The sequence below is a fragment of the Vicia villosa genome, linkage group LG6, assembly GCF_029867415.1.
Source record: "Vicia villosa cultivar HV-30 ecotype Madison, WI linkage group LG6, Vvil1.0, whole genome shotgun sequence".
NCBI classification, from domain to species: Eukaryota; Viridiplantae; Streptophyta; class Magnoliopsida; order Fabales; family Fabaceae; genus Vicia; species Vicia villosa.
Window position 1 is genome coordinate 129,320,183 of NC_081185.1, and position 16,152 is coordinate 129,336,334.

General features: G+C 32.7%; 1 protein-coding gene across 1 annotated transcript; it reads right to left on the minus strand.

Moving 5' to 3' along the window:
• Positions 1–14,855: 14,855 nt before the first annotated feature.
• On the minus strand, positions 14,856–15,857 carry LOC131614653 (uncharacterized). Its single transcript, XM_058886213.1, has one exon. The coding sequence runs from the start codon at positions 15,855–15,857 to the stop codon at positions 14,856–14,858; it is 1,002 nt and encodes a 333-aa protein (XP_058742196.1).
• Positions 15,858–16,152: the final 295 nt, after the last annotated feature.

Here is a 16,152-nt window from a genome sequence, read left to right on the forward strand (position 1 = left end):
CCAGTCGAGATGTAGTTTTCAATGAAGCTGAAATGGCTTTTAAGAAAACTGATGATGATGATCGAAGTGCAGAAGAGCTGGAACAGGTAGAGATTCCTGTTGAGGTGGAGCATGTTGATGCTGAATTGCATATCCCAGATGAAGTCGAAGAAGAAGCAGAAGATGCTGAAGTTGAGGAAACTGACGATGACTACCTATTGTCGAGAGATAGGTCGAGAAGAGTCATCAAGCCACCTCAGAGACTTGGATATGCAGATCTTATAGCTTATGCCTTAATCTCTGCAAGTGAGGTTCTAGACGAAGAACCTAGAGACTATAAGGAAGTTATGAGGAGTCGAAATAAGACTGAATGGCTGAAGGCCATGGATGATGAGATGAAATCTCTTCATGATAATCATACTTGGGAACTGATCAAGAAACCTGTCAGGGCAAGGTTAGTCAGCTGTAAATGGATTTTCAAAGTTAAGGAAGGAATTGAAGTAGTGACGTCGAAAAGATACAAGGCAAGGTTAGTTGCAAGGGGTTTCACTCAGAAAGAAGGTGTCGACTTCAATGATGTGTTTTCTCCTGTTGTAAAGCATAGGTCCATTCGAATGTTGCTTGCCATGGTGGCACAGTTCGACCTTGAACTGGAACAAATGGATGTGAAGACTGCGTTCTTGTATGGTGATTTAGATGAAACGATCCTGATGAGGCAACCTGAAGGGTATGTCGAAAAGGGAAAGGAAGATTATGTGTGCAAGCTAAAAAGATCTTTGTATGGGCTGGAACAATCTCCTCGACAGTGGAATAGGAGATTCGACAAGTTCATGGCACGCATAAGTTTCATTAGAAGTCAGTTCGACCACTGTGTTTACTTCAGATTTCGACCTAGTAATTCATTTGTTATTTTGTTGCTTTATGTGGATGATATTCTCATAGCAAGCAACAATGTTGAAGATGTGACGAGGGTGAAGGCTGAACTCAATAAGGAGTTCGATATGAAGGATCTGGGAGCTGCTTCCAGGATTCTTGGAATTGACATTCGAAGAGATAGAAAGAAGTCGAATTTATGCCTATCTCAAGAGGCATATCTACGGAAGATTCTTGAAAAGTTTGGTATGTCGAATTTGAAGCCAGTTGTGACTCCAACAAACCCTCAATTCAATCTGAGTATTGATCAGTGTCCCAGTACTGATGTCGAAAGAGCCTATATGAATAGCATCCCATATGCTAATATAGTCGGTTCTTTGATGTATGCTATGGTCTGTACTAGACCCGACATAGCATACGCAGTAAGTCTTGTAAGCAGGTACATGGCGAATCCTGGAAAGGCTCACTGGCAAGCATTGAAGTGGATTTTAAGGTACATAAATGGGTCTCTGAATAGAGTCCTAATTTATGGTGGAGCCTTGGGTGAAGATAGTAAAGCAGTAATAGAAGGATATGTCGACTCTGATTATGCAGGTTGTATGGATTCCAGAAAATCTATTTCTGGATATGTTTTCACTATGTTTGGCACAGCAATTAGTTGGAAAGCAACACTTCAGAAGGTTGTTGCTCTATCAACCACTGAAGCGGAGTATATTGCCTTAACTGAAGCTGTGAAAGAAGCCTTGTGGCTTGAAGGTTTTGCAAAGGAACTGAAACTTCAAGGTCGAAGTATCACTGTTAAATGTGATAGTCAGAGTGCAATACATCTGTCGAAGAATTCAGCCTATCATGAGCGAACTAAGCACATTGATGTGAGGCTGCATTTCGTCAGAGGAGTAATCGAGCGTGGAGAAGTCCAAGTGCTGAAGGTTTCGACTGAAGACAATGCTGCTGATATGATCACCAAAACATTGCCGAGTTGCAAGTTTTTCCACTGTATGCAGTTGATAAAGCTGCATGAAGAAAGCTAGTTTGTTCCTTGACGTTGTAGAGTTAGGTCCAAGGTGGAGATTTGTGAGATATTGGATCGAACTCTAGTATTGTCGAAGGGTAGCTTCTTGGTTCGACAGTTCGACAGAGTTAAGCATGAAGTCGAAGGATTGTTCACATGCTGGTGTCGAAGTGTGCATGCTGTAGTCGAAGATGGGTCTAGCATGCAGATGTCGAAGATGCTAGAGTTGTTAGCATGTTAAATTAGGTTTTAGTGTTTAAACCCTAATTTGTTAAGTTAGCTTGTTTATTAAGTTGGCTTGTGTAATGGGCCTTGCTGAAAAAGCCCATTAGTTAGTATGTTAGGTTTTATTATAAATAGCATACTAGTCTCTCATCATTGCCAAGCTGCAAATCCTAATTTAGGGTGAGAGAGGTTATTTGTTATTCTTGTAAACTTGTAATCTTGTTTTAAGAGAAAGTGAAAGAATAGCAGTTATAACCAATCTTGTGTTCCTCTTCTTCATTGTCCTTTATTCATCCCTTATTTTATACTTTGTTCGTGGCATTGAATTCACAACAAGTTGTGAATTATTCATATGGGATGATGAAATTGGAGACTTCAACAAAGGGAATACCTTCATTCATCCATTTTGTAAGAAGTGTGTGGTACTAGAACTGAAAGTGGAATCAGTAGCACTGAAATTGGAGAAATTGAAATTGAGTGACTTGGAGTTTTTCCCCCATTAGATAGTCAGCCACATTATTTGCCACATAGGCTAACAAATCAAAACCCAGTCAGCATATTGAGTTAAAGGGTGTGATGAAAGTGGATTAACTCTTTTATAAGGGTGCCTTCATAAAAAAAAAAACTTCAGGGGGACAAAACCGAATCTCGCTATAATGGCAAGGGGTCGTATATTTAACTCAATTAAGAATATCTACTCTATGAAAATTATTTTGACTTAAGTTATTTTCAAATTCAAAGATTGTGAATAGTGTTGAACAAATAATAATAATAATAATAATAATAATAATAATAATAATAATAATAATAATAATAATAATAAGGGAATGCATTTGATATGGAAATATTGACTTTTATAAATAATATTTTCTTTATTTGATATGCTTAAAGAGTGCCCTGAGGACACTCGTTAGCAAGACCCTAATAATAACAACAACAATAATAATTTGTTGTTAGTTGTTTAGAATAAATAATAGCACTTAAGAAGTAAGAAAGTTTAATAGAGATTAAAAATATGTTGGATAATGATCCATTTAATGATTTCACCTAGTGTGATTATGTGGTAAATGACAAATTATAGTTATTTTTGTATATAGTTTTGCGACACTTATCGACTCTTTTTCCTCAAATTGTTCATGAATGCGTATGTTTTCATTATATTTGATCATATGGTATATTATTTGAGTTTTCGATTCGTTTATGTAGCGCTTGACTATTTTTTATTCATTTTCTAGGTATTGGAGACTTGAGCAATAAAGTGTCGAAGACACGACTTCAAAATACACAGTTTTGGACTAAATAAGGACTGATGGTGCTAAGCCCCATCTCTAGCGCGCTACCACTTTGCATTCTAGAGGCATAGCTGAGTTCGCAAGCGCGCTAAGTACGCCTTGCTTGCTTTGCGCGGTCCCTTTTTCAGCTCCAAATATTTTGTAGTAAAGTACAAGCGCACTAAGCCCAGTGAGCCTGCCTGTGAGAGTTTTGCCTTTATATTTCATTTCTAGCATTAGTTTTAGGTTATGACTTTTGGGGTTTTTGTGTCCCAACTCCATCAATTTTATTCTTAGGTTAAATTAGCTTAAAAAATAACAATGGGTCGTGCATTTGGATGATATGAGATGGACTGCTCATCGATCGATGCTGACAACCCGTGAGATGTTTGGTTTATTTCTCTTCGTCTTTGTGTATTTCTCTTTTGTTGGGTTTTGTTTGTATATTTACTCTGAACATATGTATATTTATCGCTTATGGTGTTGTATAAAATTTGCTTTATAAATCAATCTTGATGCTTTTCTTAATCTTTGTGCATTTAAGTTTGGATTTGTGTCATTGTAGAAATAGACCGCACAAGTCTTGATTAGGGAAGGAAATATGTTAGTTTCTCAATCCTAGAGATAGGGTTAGAGCTAACAATCATACGTGTATCGAAGATTAATGCTTCTGTGTTTGGGTTTCACACGAGACATCGCCGACGCGAGAATATGGTTGTTCTCGCAACTTTGCGTTAGCCATAACCTTAGTTGTGATACATCTCATAGGTGTTGCAGAAATGGACACTGAAGTGAGATATACGTGATGATTTTGATGAGTATTATAGGTTGAGTGTTACTGATTGATAAGTTTAAGTTTGTGACAAGTCGTGTATATTCATGCATTATAAGTTATTCTCTTTCTGAAGAATGTATTTATTTTCCTGTTTATACCTTTTACTTTCAGTTCATTTTAACTCAAGCTCAAAAACACGGAAACCGTTGAATGACATTCTTTCCCTCCACCATTCTCCGTGGACACAATAAATCCTAAAATAATTTCAATCTTTTGCTTGCCACTTTACTACGTCAACATTATATGATAAGATCTGTTGTAAGAGATGATGCCAGAATGTGATCTAGTGGTGTCAGGGTTGTTTACAGACATTTTGGGGTTTTAGGCAAAAATGTTAAAGTGACCTTTTTTTTATAAGAATTTTAAAGAGACTTAGTACATTATACAAAATATCAATTTTTATATTAATCTTCTAGCTTTTTTAGCTGCAAAATCATTTATCAGAGTTTTATAGTCAAGCAATTATAACAGTTCACTTTCAATAGATAAAATAGCCAACCCATTCAATCTATCTTGTAACATTGTTGATCTTAGATATGATTTAAGTAATTTTAATTTTGAAAAACTTCTTTCAGCAACCTTAGTTGCTCTCTTGTTTGTGTGTGCAAGGGGTTTCTTAATAAAGTATTTCTTTGTATTTGAAGACTTAGGAGTGAGAGAGGTTTCTCATATCTAGGAGGTTCCTAGGTAGAAGTTGCAATGGGTAGGGATTAAGTGAGAAGGCAGTAAACCAGAGGTTTTTTAGCTTCGAATTTCTACTACTGATAGTGGGTTTCCTTCATGGCTTGGTAGCCCCCAAAGTAGGTGTTGTTGTACACTGAATTGGGTAAACAATTGCGTGTCTTCATTTACTTTTCAGCATATTTAAATTTTATTTACCTTGTCATTGTGTTTTGTTCAGAGATCAATGTCTTCACATCTCTTTGGACATCTAAGATCTGAATATCAGAATTTCAATTGGTATCAGAGCAGGCCTTCTGCTTTGTATCTGGGTAAGATTCAGGGAGGATACTTTCGGGTACAATGGATAAGGAAAGAGGATTTGTGAATAGATAACCCATTCTTAATTGATCGAACTATGACTATTGGAAAGCTCGTATGGTGGCTTTTATTAAATCCATAGAAAGCAAGGAGTACATGAAAGAGTATGATAGAGGAAAGTGTGCGGAGGTTTCTTCTGTAGTGATTGAGAGGTGTTTGCAAGGACACATGTCCCAGACATGTCCTGACATCTTGTATGAGAATTTTTTTGGGAGAATTTATTTTTCTCTGCAATATTTATGTGTGTTCTTGTGTGTAGCACCTGTGTGTTCCTGTAGTTATTTGACGCTAATTGGATGAACCATTATGGTTGTTACCTTGAGGGAGAGTTGTGATCCTGATTGTGTTCTTTTTCTGAGAAGTTTGTACCCTTGAAGATAAGTTTTTTTTCTTCTGGTTCCATGAGACAGTGGGAGTACTGTGATAGGGGCAACATATGACTGTTTGTTGTTTGTGTATTGAGGTTAAATTTTTCTCAGTTGGCGTTTTTGATGGGTTGTTGTTTTTTTGTGATGTCGGACAGGATGTCATAACATCTGGTATCTGATGGTGAAAATGAATAGGGTTAAAATGAAGAAGAAGAGTGTGCCACTGCATATGTTGTTTGATTGTAGTGTTTTGTGTATATGTTGTTTATGTTTATGTTTATGGTTTTTTTAGTTGCTTGCCTTTGTCATATTATGGCTAAAAAGGGAGAGTAATATGTGTGTGTGCACTAATCACTAACCACTGACTGAATGCTACCATTTAAGGGGAGAATTTCTTGATTCTCTTAGCAGGTTTTGAAGGGAAGTCCATTGCTGGTGTGACATGTGTTGAAGAAACGTCAGACATAATGTCTTGACATAAAACAGACTGGTTGAGAATTTGAATTCTCAATGTTGCTTTGGGTAGGGATTAAGTGAGAAGTCAGTAAACCGGAGGTTCTTTAGCTTCGAGTTAATACTGCTGATAATTGATTTCCTTCTTGGCTTGGTAGCTTCGAGTTAACACTTCTAATGCCTAATTATCCTTGCATCTTGCACGACTCTGAGTGGTGTGTGTCGAAAACAACATAATAGGTGCAGTAAATAGCTTAAAAAAAATTCCTACGTCTTACAGAAGCATCTATGCACTTCTTTGCAGAGTTCTACTTTCTCCTATGGTGAATTGTGGTATTCAAAATTCGTGATTAATTTTAAGGTTTTATTACTAAAGAGGAAAATTGTGTTATTATTAAAAAAAATTGTGTTAGTATCAAATCAAATATTCATGAAGAAAAACCTAGTATAATTATATTATATAAGGCCCTGAAACCTGCAATTGAATTCAAGCATTCACATTGAAGATTATAGAGTGTTAGGTTTACAAGATTTCTTGTTATTTTATGTACACCATGTAATGCCCGTTAGATTTTACTTAATTATATAATTTCTTTATTTTGAATTATTTGGTGAAATAGGAATTTGTTAGTAATTATGCAATTATATTATATAGTTGAATAATATTAATAATAGTAGAAGGTAGAACAAGTAATTAATTGGGTCATAAGTATGTGTTAGTATGTTTAATAGTGTGGGGTGCGTGTGTTAAACCCAATAGAGTGAAGAATTAATGAAGGATTAACAAAAAGAAAGAATTAGAAAAAATAGAGGGAAGTTAGAGAAGTTTTGAAGAGAACGTGAAATAGAGAGAAGCAGAGATAGGGCTAAGGAGGAACCTCCATTGATAGAGGAATTTATGAAGAAAATTACTAAGGTAAGGGTGGGGTTCCAACCTTCTAATGAATGGTATAATGGTGGATATATGTAGATATTGAAATGTTAGGTTTTGGTGTAGACATCATGTGGTTCTTCATTGTCTCACACCCCTACATATGGTCCCCACCGCAGAGGGATCGTCGCCAAGACTAGCTCATTAGAAGATATTATACGAGCTGCTAGGGGTGGCAAAATGGATGGATTAGATGAATATGGATTGGATGGTTAATGGATAGATCAAAAATAATCCATTAGTTCATAAACAATCCACTTAAACTTCCACAGAAATATTCAATCCAATCCATCCATATAGAATTAAATCCATAAAATCCATCCATTTAGATCATTTTAATGGAGGTATATCCATCCATCCAAAAAATTAATTTAAATATATTCTTTTTTAAATAAATATTTTGTATAGAATATTTGTCTTACGTTTTCAGAAATGTAATCAATATTTCATATTTATCAAAAAACACTAGATTTTTTAACTATATTTTCGAAAAAACTTGTTTTTACTGTATTTTTGAAAAACTTAATTTTTCCCGTATTTCTGACAAAACACAATTTTACTGTCATTTTCAAAAACTCGATTTTAATGTATTTACGAACAAACTTGAGTTTTTTTAAATTAAAAAAACACGATTTTACTGTATTTTCAAAAACCTCAATTTTATTGTATTTTCAAAAAACTCAATTTAACTGTATTTTTAAAAAACTCGATTTTACTGTATTTTTGGAAGAACTCAATTTTACAATATTTTCAAAAAACCAGATTTTACAGTATATTCAAAAAACTCGATTCTACTGTATTTTCAGAAACTTGATTTTACTATATTTTCTATAAAGTTGATTTTACTTTAATTTTGGAAAAACTCGGTTTTCTCTGTATTTTCAAAAAAACCTTATTTTACCATATTTTCAAAAAACTCGATCTTACAGTATTTTCAAAAAACCTGATTTCCCTGTATTTTTAAAAAAACCAATTTCACTGTATTTTAAAAAACCCAATTTTATTGCATTTTATAAAAACCCTAATTTTACTGTATTTTTAGAACAATACAATTTTATCGTAATTGTTAAAAAAACATGATTTTACTACATTTTTTTTGAAAAATTCTATTTTTAGAAAATACAGTGAAATCGAGTTTTTTGAAAACACACTAAAAACAAGTTTTTTAAAAAGTACAATAAAATCAATTTTATTAAAGTACAATAAAATCGAGTTTTATGAAAATACAGTAATGTCGGGTTTATTAAACAAAAATAGTAAAATCAAGTTTTTCCAAAAGTACAGTAAAATCGTTTTTTTAAATACACGAAAATCGAGTATTTTGAAAATCCAGTTAAATCACGTTTTTTGAAAACAATAAAATCGAGTTTTTCCAAAAAATTCAGTAAAATCGAGTTTTTCCAAAAAAACTTTTAAAATCGAGGTTTTTGAAAATACAGAAAAATTCAGTGTTTTGAAAAGACAGTAAAATCATGTTTTCTAAAAATACAGTAAAATCAAGTTTTTTGAAAATACCGTAAAATCAATTTTTTTAAAAATACAGTTATATCAAGTATTTTGAAAATACATTAAAATTTAGTTATTTGAAAATACAATAAAATCAGGATTTTTGAAGATACAATAAAATCGAGTTTTTGTAAATATCTAGTTGAAACATACATCTAGGAGTGCCCCCTTTCCTAGCATAGCCTTTAAGTAACTCAAAAGCTAATAAAATATGATTATGATATGATTGATTGGTCAGCTCTTGAGCGTGTTCTCCATGAGATTGGCCTTCCTAGTAAGTTCATAGAGCGGATTATGAGTGTCCTTACAATTGTGAATTACAGGTTCAATGTAAATGGTGAGTTGACTGAGATTATGGAAGCTAAAAGAGGCATTAGGCAAGGGGATCCCATCTCCCCTAGCTTTTTGTCATTATGATGGAATATATGAATAGGGTCATGTATAAAATGCAGAGAAATCCTGACTACAACCATCATAGTAAATGTGAGAGGCTAGGCATAACTCATTTGTCCTTTGCGGATGATGTCTTGCTTTTTAGTAGAGGTGACTATCAATCAGTGGAGCTTCTTCTTGCAACATTTCAGGACTTTTATGACTCTACAGGGCTTCAAGTGAACCCTCATAAATGTCAAATGTTCTGCAGTGGCATGGATGATGATATCATTAGCAAAGTGCAACAATTGTCTGGCTTTAGTATGGGCAACCTCCCTGTGAGATACTTAGGGGTCCCCTTAACTTGTAAGAAGTTAAGTATTACTCATTACTTTCCTTTGATAGAGAGAATTATTCGAAAGATCCGACACTGGACTACCAAATTGCTTAGCATTGCAGGTCGCACTCAGCTTGTCAAAAGTGTCTCCATAGCTGTTGCTCAGTATTTGACGAACTGTTTTCCCATACCTAAAGGGGTTATTCACAAGATTAATGCCATTTGTAGAGCCTTTATTTGGTCAGGTAAAGAGAAGAGTAGTAAGAGTCCTGTGGCTTGGAAAACTCTCTGTAGTCCTGTGAAAAATGGAGGTCTTAATGTTCTTAATATGGAGGTTTTGAACCACATTGCTATGCTGAAACGTTTGTGGAATATCAGTATGAAAATGGATAATCTTTGGGTGAAGTGGGTCCATGTGTATTTTCTGAAAAATGATTGTATCCATGATGTGAAAATTGGCAGTACTACCTCTTGGATTTTGAGATCTATCGTGGCAGCAAGAGATGATATCCAAAAGTATCCAAAATTATGGAATCAAATGCATGAGAGGAGAAAGTTCTCCATGAAATAGTTCTTTGAAAAAGCCATGAAAGCTGATGAGGAGGTTAATTGGAAGCATTTAATTCAGAAAAACTTTGCGAGGCTTAGAGCAGTTCTATACTTATGGTTGGCCTGCCATGGTCGTCTCGCTACGAAAGCCAGACTTAAAAAATTTGGAATGCTGCAGGAGGATAAGTGTGATCTATGCAAAGAGGAGGTGGAGACCATTGACCACCTCTTGTTTGAATGCAGTAGCACAAAGAGGAATTGTAAGGACGTTCTCATGTGGATGGGATTAAATCACCAGCCTCAACAGTGGAGTATTGAGCAAGATTGCTTAGGATTCAAACAAGGAGCAAAGGCAGCAAAGCGGGAATTCTAAAAATAGCTATAGCTGAAACAATTTACGGTGTATGGCGTCATAGGAATGTCGTTATTTTTGGAACAAACACGGATTCCACCCATATAGCGAGAGATATTATAGATGTTGTTTTGTATCTAGGGTGGATGTGCCCAAAGTATAGGAATAGTCTTGCTATGTTTATGATGTAATGTTCGATTAGCTGGACTTTGGTTGCTTGATGTATTTGTTTTTTTTGAAATATATATAATCTTTTATTTCAAAAAAAATACAGTAAAATTGAGTTTTTTAAAAATACAATAAACTCGATTTTTTAGTATTTTCAAAAAACTCGATTTTTTTTTGTATTTCCGAAAAACTCGATTAAAAACATTTTTTTTTATTTTTCTAAATGATGTAATGGATTTAAAATATATAATAACAATAATCCATTGGTTCATTAAAATATGATGGATGAATTAGATCAATCCATGTATATAAATGAATGGATTTTGTCTAATCCATTAACTTACTTTTTAAGTGGTGGATAGATTGGATGAATTTTTTGTTGGATGGATTGGATGAGTTTTTATCTTAATGGATTCAATTGCCACCCCTAGGAGAAGCAGTGTCAGTTGGATCACACTCAGGATGTGCTGCATCGTTGTCGTCAGATAGTTGAGATCAAGCGGGAAGGAATTGAGAGATGTTTCTTCCCTGAGGGGTCTGGTGCCAGGCGTATACTGGATGACATTATGAAGGTGACATAGGGGCACTGGTGTACCACAGACATCACGCCAAGACGGGTGGGATAGTAGACGGTAGAGGCAGAGGAGCTGACAGAGGAGTTGGTAGATGTAGAGGAGGCGGGAGAGGCAGATGAGGGGATGCAGATGTTGTCTGGCATACACAGTAGTGACCGCGCTGATTATTTTGATGTTTATATTTTGATTACATTGATGTACTATTTTTTTGATTATGTATATGACATATTAATATTTGGATGATGTATATGATGTATTATTTTGATGTACTATATAACACAGAGTAGACATATCACTATTTTGATGTATTATTTTGTTGCACAAAAAAATTAAAGTTTTGGAGTGAAATATAGTTGGTTTAAAATATAGCAGAATGTTTCGTAGGTACATCTACAACACAATTTGTAAAGTTAAGACGTTCTGAAGCTACATCTACGAAAGTTTCCCTGAATTAAATTTAGTTGAATTTTTCACAATGTTTATCATTTTAAACTACTTCCGTCGAAATAGCTTCGAAAAAAAGAAAATCCTGAACCAAAAAAATATTTTCTGAAATGTATCTTTGAAAGCAGGGGGTGTTAATGTAATTGGGCCCGTTGTTTTAGAGTATAAGGGATGTATTAAGATATTGCCAAAATATAAAGCAATAAAAATCTTTTTATATATTGATTTTTCTCAACAATAAAAAAATATATAAGAGAATTTAAAATTTTAATTAAAATGTCCACAGTTCTTATTTCCAAATTCATATATTGAATATTTATAATGATAATTACTTAAACAATCACTACTAGAAATACTCTGTTTTTCTGCGGATTTGAGCTAAAAATCCGCAGGAAACAAGTTTCCTGCGGTTTTTCCTGCCGTTTCGTGTTCCCTGCTAAAATCTTCGTGGATAATAGTCAATCCGCAAGTAAAGTCGCGGGAAATAGAATCCGCAGGTAAATCTGAGGAATTAATTTTCGCAGGTAAATCCGTATCTAGGAGTTAAAATCCGCAGATAATTCTACAGGAAATACATTTAAAATTTAAAAAAATTAATTTAATTTAATTGATAAATTGAGACAAATTTATAAAATAAAATAAAAGGTAAAAAACAGATGAATACACAACATTAAAGACATAATAAATAACTAATACTCAAAGTTTATTGTTAACAATATTCAAACCCAACAAAAATAAATAACTTTTTAGTCTCCGAGGCCTAAAGTAACTCATCTACTATGAAGCAAATAAAAGAGAAGTCTGGCGTACTTCCTATATTATCCTTTCCTTTAAAATAATTTCTAAAGCAAAAAGGTTACTTTTGTCTTTTCATAAACCAATAAATTTTCTACACTTCAATCAAACTCTATACTTCCATGTGTTCTCACTTTTTCATTCTATACAATCCTCACTCTCTCAACTATATCACTCACCCATTAAATCAACCAATTATATCTCTCACCTATTTTATCTTAACTTTATGAATGATATTTATATTATAACACCCTTATTTATTTAAAAAATATTTAATGGAAAAAGTTGAACCAATGAATATAATACTCAAAAATTTATTTTTTCATATAGATAGTTGATATTTGTGTTATACCCTTATTCATTTTAAAAATATCCAATGCAAAAACTTGAACCATTGAATATCAAAAACAATATTCAAAATTTAATTAATTAATTAGTTATATATATTTTTAAATAATCAATATATCTAAATAATTTATAATTCCACAAATATATTGAATTTCAAAAATAGTTATTAAAATTGCAGATCCTTCAAGAAATTGCAAGTGACACAATTATTTAGATTCAAGAAATAAAATATGCATTAATATTGCTTTCAAATATGACAAGTTTGAAATTTTGATTATTATTAATTCAAATCTTTTAATCGTTAAATGATTTGAAATATCGATTCAAATCACTTCATGAATTGGTGCGGGGCACATTCAATTAGAGTCAAGCAAAAAACATGAATACATATTAATATTAAAATTATTCAATGTAAAAAGTTGAACCATTGAATATCAAAAATAGTATTCAAAATTTAATTAATTTATTATATATTTTAAATGATTAATATATCTGAATAATATATAAATCATCAAATATATTGAATATAAAAAATAATTATCAAAATTGCACATCATTCATGAAATTGCAAGTGACACAGTCATTTAGATTCAAGAAATAAAATATACATAAATATTGCTTTCAAAGATGAAAAGTTTGAAATTTTGATAATGATTTATTCAAATCTTTTAATCGTTAAATGATTTGAAATATCAATTCAAATCACTTCATGAATTGGTGCGGGGCACAAGCAAAAAACATGAATAAATATTAATATTAAAATTATTCAATGCAAAAAGTTGAGCCATTGAATATAAAAAATTCTTTATTTTCAAATACATATTTTACTTTAATTAACAATAGTTTTTATTTGAGACACAAAATATTAAATTTTTTATTTTTTTCACGGGGCACTATCAATAAAATATCTACATTTTTATTTAAATAAAATTTATATCTTATTAAATAAATTTGAAACGGGACACGATGAGTTAAATTCAAGCAATAATTTTTTTATAAATATTACTTTCAATATGCATTTGAGTATAAAACAACCATACAAAATTATTTTAACCTATGCAAATACATGAATATCATTATTTTTATACAATTATATTTATCAAATAAATGTACCCGTGCACAAGCACGGGTGATTTACTAATATGAGATTATAAAATAACACAAATGATTCTTTTAACGGAATCACTATCTCTCCATACTGAGGATGACCGCCAAATAATTTGTGATGAGATTTAATCTTTATCTCTTAATGCAAAAAAAATCATAATAATCTATCAATCAACTTATAAAATAATCAATTAAAATTAAAATAAGAAGTGATATGAATTAATGTACCAAAACTTGCATGAGAACTGATATGAGTTTGGTGAGAGGATGAACCATATTTCACATTGACATTGATGATAGATGAAGAACTTTTATTCGCATCGGAATTACGCTTTTGTACCATCATTCCTCGTGTCTTAATTCCCATTCAGCTACTTTTGGATTTCTATCACTTTTTGACTTCATCATCCAAAATGAGATGCCCTTTAACCACATACTTATTTACGTCAGCCCTATCTGCTATCAATTGGATCTCGGGGCTGAGAATGTGCCATACAGAGGAAAGGTCTGGTGTGTGGCAGCATAAGGAGCAAATGAAATAAAATTGAAAGCTACTGAGTCATATGCCTGCACTGCAATGTAGCCAACATGTTGTTCATCATAGAATGAAGTCTAAGACTTACAGAGATATTTAGTGTACCAAAACCTCAAAACAAGCATTCATCAAACTAAAACAAGCATTCATCAAAATAAAATCTATAACCATTTGATATGATTAAGATGCATGGAAGTCCAAAATTTGTTAGCTAAGAGATAAATCATTTCCATAGCATTTTTAATTCCCCATATTATCCAGAAAAGATAATCAAAATTAACATCTTCAACGATTTTGTATTATATAATGTTAATATTAATACATCTCAATTACATATTAAATAATTTAATTTTTTTATATAAATTGTTTGCATATATAATTTATAAACATAAGGTTTGAATCTAACAATGAATTTGATTAAAAAAATAACACAACTCATGTAAAATAACTTAAGAGTTAGAGAATTTGATTCTTCATCTTGGTATCCTTGCACTTTAGCCCTAAAATTTATGTTTCAATTGAAAATAATTGAGAATTTACTGGAAAGATTTGATTCTTGATTTACGAAATCTACATGCAGATATTTAGACAGGTGAAAACATATATTAAGATTATTAATACTAATCAATGAAAAAGACATAGATTTTATTCATCCAGGAAACAAAGTACATTAAAATTCTGAAGAAAATAAACAAAAGCAACAAAACATAAATTAAACATTAGAGTGACCATGAAAACATGATGTCGTCTAATGTACTTTTATTACTGGACACAAAAGCTTAAAGTTTGAGATTTAAGTCGAGTTCGTCCACAGTTGATGAAGAAGGCACATTGAACTCTTCTGGAAGTTGATTTTCTCCAATAAAATCATGTGTTATTGGAAGATCATGAGAAGGAAATCGAGCATTGGAACTTCCTTCTACACCCTCATCAGATGAATGGGTTTGATTAGCTTGACCAAAAAAATCCAATTCCACAATGTTTGGCCTTTGAAGAACTGGCAGTACAGGAGTTTGATTTCCACCAAAATAATTATTCATCCTAAATTGTGGTATTGCAGGGGGTGACTTTGGCATTGGCATTACAAATGGAGGTGGCGGGGAGGAGGGTGTATTTGGCATATACATCCCTCCGTAGTTACCGAATGGAAAACCAAGCCTAGATGGCGTGGTATTGTCCACATGAGTGCCAATGGGTTGTTGCATGCTACGAAAATATGAAGACCCTTGAGAGTGACTAGGCCGTGAATAACTATAAGGGTTTGAATAAGTAAGTTGAAACCTTTGGGGGGAAACGATTGTCTCCTCCCTCCTTTGTTGTTTATTTTTTTTTGAGTTACGTTCATTCTTATGAGCGTTTTGGTGACCACCGAGAGCTTGCAAATTTGTGAACTTCTTGTCACAAAATTGACAAGGAAATTCCTTTACTTCCTTAGGTAAAACTCCAGCAATAACGTTTTCAGATGAACTTGAATGTTCACCATTCTGCAACAGATTGGAAGTTGGCTTGGTGTTATTATCAAGCCTTGGAGTCAATAAATCTTTAGATCCAGTTGATGGTGCTAATACCTTGGATTCGTTATCCAGTTTTGGCTCCACCTCTTCAACCATTTTGCCCTTCTCTTGATCAGCTTGAGAATTTGGTGCAATGTTTTTCGATTCCTTTCTCAGTTCTATCTCTGATTCTTCAATCATTTTGCTCAGTTCTATCTCTGATTCTTCAATCATTTTGCGTTTCAAGCATTTGTCTTCAGTATTTCCAATAGAAATTCTTTCAGACATTTTTTTTCAAAATAATCAAAGAAAAGATTTAGAGTTTTTCAATGGGAAGGCAAGTTTGTGTTGTATGATAATTGTAAGTGAAGAGTATTTATGCTTGGATAAACTACTACTGGATGTTTATACAAGGAAAAAAACATGCAAGAAAAATTTATGCTACGGTCAACAAGAAAGAGAACTTTTAAGGAAAATATACTATTTGTCAAGGTCAAGTTTCAGCAATAAATTGACTTGAATTTTTTATCTTTTAAGTTTGATATATACTTATTTTAAATTCATAGACTAAATAAAAAATACA